This window comes from Elaeis guineensis, chromosome 6, assembly GCF_000442705.2.
Source record: "Elaeis guineensis isolate ETL-2024a chromosome 6, EG11, whole genome shotgun sequence".
In the NCBI taxonomy this organism is placed as follows: domain Eukaryota; kingdom Viridiplantae; phylum Streptophyta; class Magnoliopsida; order Arecales; family Arecaceae; genus Elaeis; species Elaeis guineensis.
This window is the reverse complement of record NC_025998.2, coordinates 38,534,482-38,539,753: the sequence shown is the minus strand read 5'-3', so window position 1 is coordinate 38,539,753 and position 5,272 is coordinate 38,534,482. Positions and strand designations below refer to the sequence as shown.

The 5,272-nt window shown below is 38.3% G+C and overlaps 1 protein-coding gene across 2 annotated transcripts; it reads left to right on the top strand.

The window, feature by feature from the left end:
* The first annotated feature begins 1,043 nt into the window (after nt 1-1,043).
* LOC105061573 (protein FLX-like 1) lies at nt 1,044-4,909 on the top strand. 2 transcript variants are annotated; one of them, XM_010945670.4, is made up of 5 exons: nt 1,044-1,571; nt 1,675-1,907; nt 2,271-2,434; nt 4,387-4,469; nt 4,572-4,909. In XM_010945670.4, the coding sequence occupies exons 1-5, from the start codon at nt 1,209-1,211 to the stop codon at nt 4,671-4,673; spliced, it is 945 nt and encodes a 314-aa protein (XP_010943972.1). In that variant the 5' UTR covers nt 1,044-1,208; the 3' UTR covers nt 4,674-4,909. The 2 variants fall into 2 exon arrangements, with proteins under 2 accessions (XP_010943972.1, XP_010943971.1); XM_010945669.4 differs by having other exon boundaries at nt 1,046-1,571; nt 4,378-4,469.
* Nucleotides 4,910-5,272: the final 363 nt, after the last annotated feature.

Genomic DNA, 5,272 nt, shown 5'->3' with positions numbered 1-5,272 from the left:
AATAACTATATTAGAGAATATCAAGTCCAAGGAAGTTAAAAGAAATAATCATATATATTGATAAGTAAGTTCAATTCATGGTCATATACCTGTGTGTTTCTTATCACGTGTATGCAAGAGCAGCTGGGGAGCGGGGGCAATTCTTGATCTAGAACTTGAGAATATTAATAATAAATTGAAAAAAAAATGTTCCAAGTGCATATTTCTCTCACAAATTGCAATATAATGTAAAATAAATGATTGTTTTACTTGAGATTTTTATAGATTATTGAGTTAAAACATAAAGCGATAATTTTTTATAATTTGAGTCTGTATTATTTTCAAAAAACAATTTATAATGATGCCACAATAAATAATATGATTATCATCATCATTTTTATGGCCAACATATTCTAGGATAATGCTCAATATTTTTATAAAAAAGATATGAAGATGAAATTAACAAATATGGACTATTACATTCATGATGCTATTAAAGAGTAGCCATCCGTGGAACCATCATCCAAGGGTATAATTGTTGAACTGAAATAATCAGCATAATATGACTTCAATAAATAAATTAGATAATAAATAAACAAATATTTTTGGCTTCTCAATCTAAGGGCTACTATTGCAAGATCCCAATAATTCTAAGATTGTTTTTGGAAAGTGAAAAAGTTCAGAATAGTTAGATTAAATGAGGAGTTAGAGACAAAAAAAAAAAAAAAAAAGGAACGGTTAAATTATTTCATTTTTTTAATGGTGGATAAATAGGAATATACGATAAATGAGTTAGAAAAACAAAAGCTATAGATTTATAAAATATTTCTAAATATTTATTTTTTAAAATAATATTTATTTTATATACTCAAATGATTCTTTAGTTTGGTGAGAGAGAAAAGTCGAGATTTTTCCAACTTCCCCAAACTTATACTACAAAAGAACGAAAAAAAAAATCCACGCTTATCAGATGCCCTCTGAGCCAGTGCCACCAAGACAAGAAAGAGACGGTGAATGTGTGAAACAGCCCCATTTGCATTAAAAAGAGGACGGAACCAAATAGCGAGAGGCCATTTCTTTGAAAAAAAAAGAAAAAAAAAAGGGGTCGAGACCGCACCTGTTAACCTCCCTCCTCTTCCTCCTGCTCCTTCCGACCTCTCTTCTCCTCTGCTCCCACCAAAACCCTTGCATCTCTCCGCACCCCCCTCGCCAAGGGTTTCTCGCCGGCGATGTCGGGAAGGAGCCGGATGCCGCCGCCCGCGATGAAGGGCCCGCCGCCGCTCCACGAACCGCCGCCGCCCGCCTTCGGCCGTGGCCTCGGCCCGATGCACCCCGCCTTCCTCGACGAGATGCGCGAGGTTCCCCCCTTCGGCCGCGGCCCCCCTCGCCCCTTCCCTCCCCACCCGGCCATCATCGAGGAGCGCCTCGCCGCCCAGCACCAGGAGATCCAGGGCCTCCTTGTCGACAACCAGCGCCTCGCCGCCACTCACGTCGCCCTCAAACAGGAGCTCGCCGCTGTCCACCACGAGATCGATCGCATCAATCACGCTGCCGCCTCCGCTCACGCCGAGAGGGACCTCCAGCTCCGCGAGGTCCGCTTGCTTACCCTTTCTTGATCAATTCCGTCGTTTTTTTTTTCCTGTTTTTTCTTTTTCTTGATGAAAGATTTTTCTTTGGTTAAAACTATTGGAGAAGGCGTATGATAAGTCGATGAAGCTGGAGTCGGAGCTCCACGCAGTGGAGGCGATGAGGGCGGAGCTCATACAGATCCGCGAGGACATACAGAAGCTCAATGCCGTGAGGCAGGAGCTTACTGGGCAGGTGCAGGTGCTCACCCAGGATTTGAGTCGGGCATCGGCTGATTTGCAGCAGGCTCCTGCAGTCAAGGCAGAGGTCGAGACTTTGAAGCGGGAAGTGCAGCGAGTGAGGTATCATGGCCTTGATAACCCCCACTTTCTTTCTGAGTGCTCTTTCTTGTTTTCTAACATGATCTCTTTACCGTTCATCTTAAGGAAATTGTTGAAAAAACACCTAATTTGAATTGGTACGAATTGATTTAATGCCGCAAGGAACACTAGTTATTGTCGGTAATCTTTGTAAAGCCACAAGTAATGCTGGATGTCAGACAACTAAATAAGGAGTGTTTTCATCTGGAGAGTTCTCACTGTAAAATGATAAAGGCATCATGAGTTAGAAATTTAAACTTCGCTTGAATGAATAAAAGGTACATTTTCCAATCTCCAACGTTGTGACATTTGCAATATTAACCTTATGACTAACATGATGTCTAGGGCTGGTATTGAGTATGAGAAGAAAGGATATGCTGAGAGTTATGAGCAAGGACAGGTGATGGAGAAAAATTTAATTTCAATGGCTCGCGAGGTGGAGAAGCTAAGGGCTGAGGTTGCTAATGCGGAGAAGAGGGCACGGGCTGCAGCTGCTGCTGGGACTCAAGGCAATCACCTTTAGCTTTGCTTTGATTTTGTGTTTTACATCAGTATTTAGACATAACATGAAAGGGCTTTGTTTGTTGTCTGGCTTCGTGCGATCTATGCGAACACAATACAGTCAGTTCATGTTTAATATGAATCATGCTCAACTACTTGAGTAGTTCCTCTCTTCTCTAGTTCAGCTGTTTTAATATGAGTGTAATAATGCAAAAATACTTTGCATTAGAATCTAATGCACTTAATTTGTTGCATGAAATTGATTAATATTTGAAGAATCAGCTAATATATTTGATTGAACATCCAAGCAGAGACAACCAAAATAGACATAAAAATTGGATACATGGCACAAAGAGGGAGGAAAAATAAAGTGTGGAAATTGCTCAACAGCAAGAAAAAAATCATGAATTAACAGACGATTTTGTTACTAGCTCAAACTGTTTGTCCTATTGAAAATTTCAAGCAAGCTGTTGGTTAGAGTATTGCATGATGGATGGGAAACCATAAAAAGGTGACTTGAATGATCTAACATGATTGAACCTAAATAATTCAGTTCAGACAAATGATCCATGCCCTTCACTAGATATTCAGTGTGGTAAGCTTGCCAATGTAAACTCTTTTGAAAACTGCTAAATTATCATTTAGCTGCGCTGCACTAGAATTGACTGAATATGGTCCTTGAAATCTGTAATAGAAATTCAAGTTTTATTTTTGTCACGCATTTCGTGACACATGCTGTGCCTTGTAATGGACCTAAAGAAACTGTAGTATGACTTTGGATATTAGAGAGAATCATTAAAAAGCCCCTGAAGACTTCATCTTTATTCTTGCATGAATAGGTGGTACAAAGACAATAATGCATCCTTCATTGGAATAAGGGGACTCTTGGGCATATCAAATATCAAGGGCAGATTAGCTTGATAAATTGTCGATGATTATTATGAATGGTGTATAGGTAATATACCTGAACATTCTCTTGTAGCCACAGTTCCTCTAGCTCAAAATTGGAGGTTGAATTAGGAGATATGCAAATGGTGTTTGACAATCTTTTTTTTCTTTTTTTTTTTTGCAGAGTCATCACCATCATGTTTCTAATTTAGTTTGACATCAAAATGTCCATGATACATAATGCTATTGGATTAGAGAGCATTATTATAATTGTCTTAAAGCTCACCTCATAGTTGCACCGATGGAGAGGATGTGAGTATAAGAAACTGGTAGCTGGAAGTGCTTATTAGTTTTGTTCCTTATTTGGAGGTGTTGCATGGTACTTGACGCCAGAACATATTACTGAAAGTGTAATTCCGACTGTATGAACTTAGGAGATTTCCTAATGAACTACATATTATTAGTTGTTATAGGACTCTACTTCTTACTCTTTTTCTCACAGAGAATAGAGCCAGTCAAACTCTTCTCCTTAATCTTTCAGTGCAAGAGATAAATGAAGCTTGAGTCAAGCATGGAGTCCTAGTACACTTTGATATCTAAGCCATGTTATCATGATTAAAGATAGACATCAAGTTTTGTTTTCCTAACTCCTAGATTAGGATTAAGAGAGTGGCATTTTCATAATCAAGGATTCGAAAAAATCATTATACATAATAGTAACACTATGGCGATCAGGGTGCTGCATTGTGCTTTTTTGTGGAGGTTTGATGTCGGATGCATGATTAAGAAATGATTATGATTTTCCTATAGTTTATTATAACCTACCACTTTATTTACTTCTTTTAAAGTGCAATGACTAGCAATTTTCAAATGGCGACTATAAATCTATGCATTAAACAAAGATTCTTTCAAGGTTACCTGTTTAGTATGATTTTCCTATGTTAAAACTTAATATTTTCTGGTATTTTGTTATGTTAAATCTTGTTCTTCATGGAAAAAATATGTGCTTATTGTTGTTTGAATTCTCTTTTTTTTTTTTTTGTGTGTGTGTGTTTGTGTGTAGGGTCTGCAGCTGTGGGGTATGGTGGGAACTATGGCAATCCTGATCCCAGTTATGGTGGAAATCCGTATCCAGCTGCCTATGGCATGAATCCTGTATGACCTTTATTCTACTTGCAATAACTTTGTGTTTCTGGATATTCCCTCTGAAACCCAATAAATGAACTGCTTGTGATTAGAAACTCCCTTGAATTTCAGGTTCCTGGAGGTGCAGATGTTGGTCCTCAGTATGGGACAGGATCTGGCCATGGCTCTTGGGGTGCTTATGACATGCAACGAGCTCATGGACGTAGTAGATGAAGGAGTGGCCATGCCATACAAGATGTTGATCCCCTTCTCACTTGCATAGACATAGTGCCTTTGAGTGCAAATTTGTAGCCACTTAGTTTACAATGTGAGGTGTTGTTAATCAGGAATGCATTGTGGTGGGCAGGTTTTCAATATGAATATTCCTGGGTATTGAATATCTTGGCTTTTATTTTGTGACAATGATTATCATTCTGCCAAAACTTTGCTAATGTATAATTGCATTTTTACATGAAGGCTTATGTTTATGAACTCATTTATTTATTATCTTTGGATGTGTGATTACCATCACATACCCCTTATAGCTGTTTCTTCATGAGATCCTTATATCAACTGGAGCAAACAGCAAGATATTTGTTTATATTCGATTTCTAGAAAGGCTTAGACATGTTTATCTCCCTCTTAAGGAACAGTTGAAAAGGCTCTGGAAATTTTGTTGTGGTGGACTATAAGGCTGGTGTCGGCATCAGAGTTTATTGAAAATTTGTGCTGCAATCTTTCAATTTTTTTAGAAATGTAGATGTAGATTCTGGCCAATAATATAAATCTCTTATGCCTGATATTTGATCTTCAGTAGCATAGAAATTTGTCAA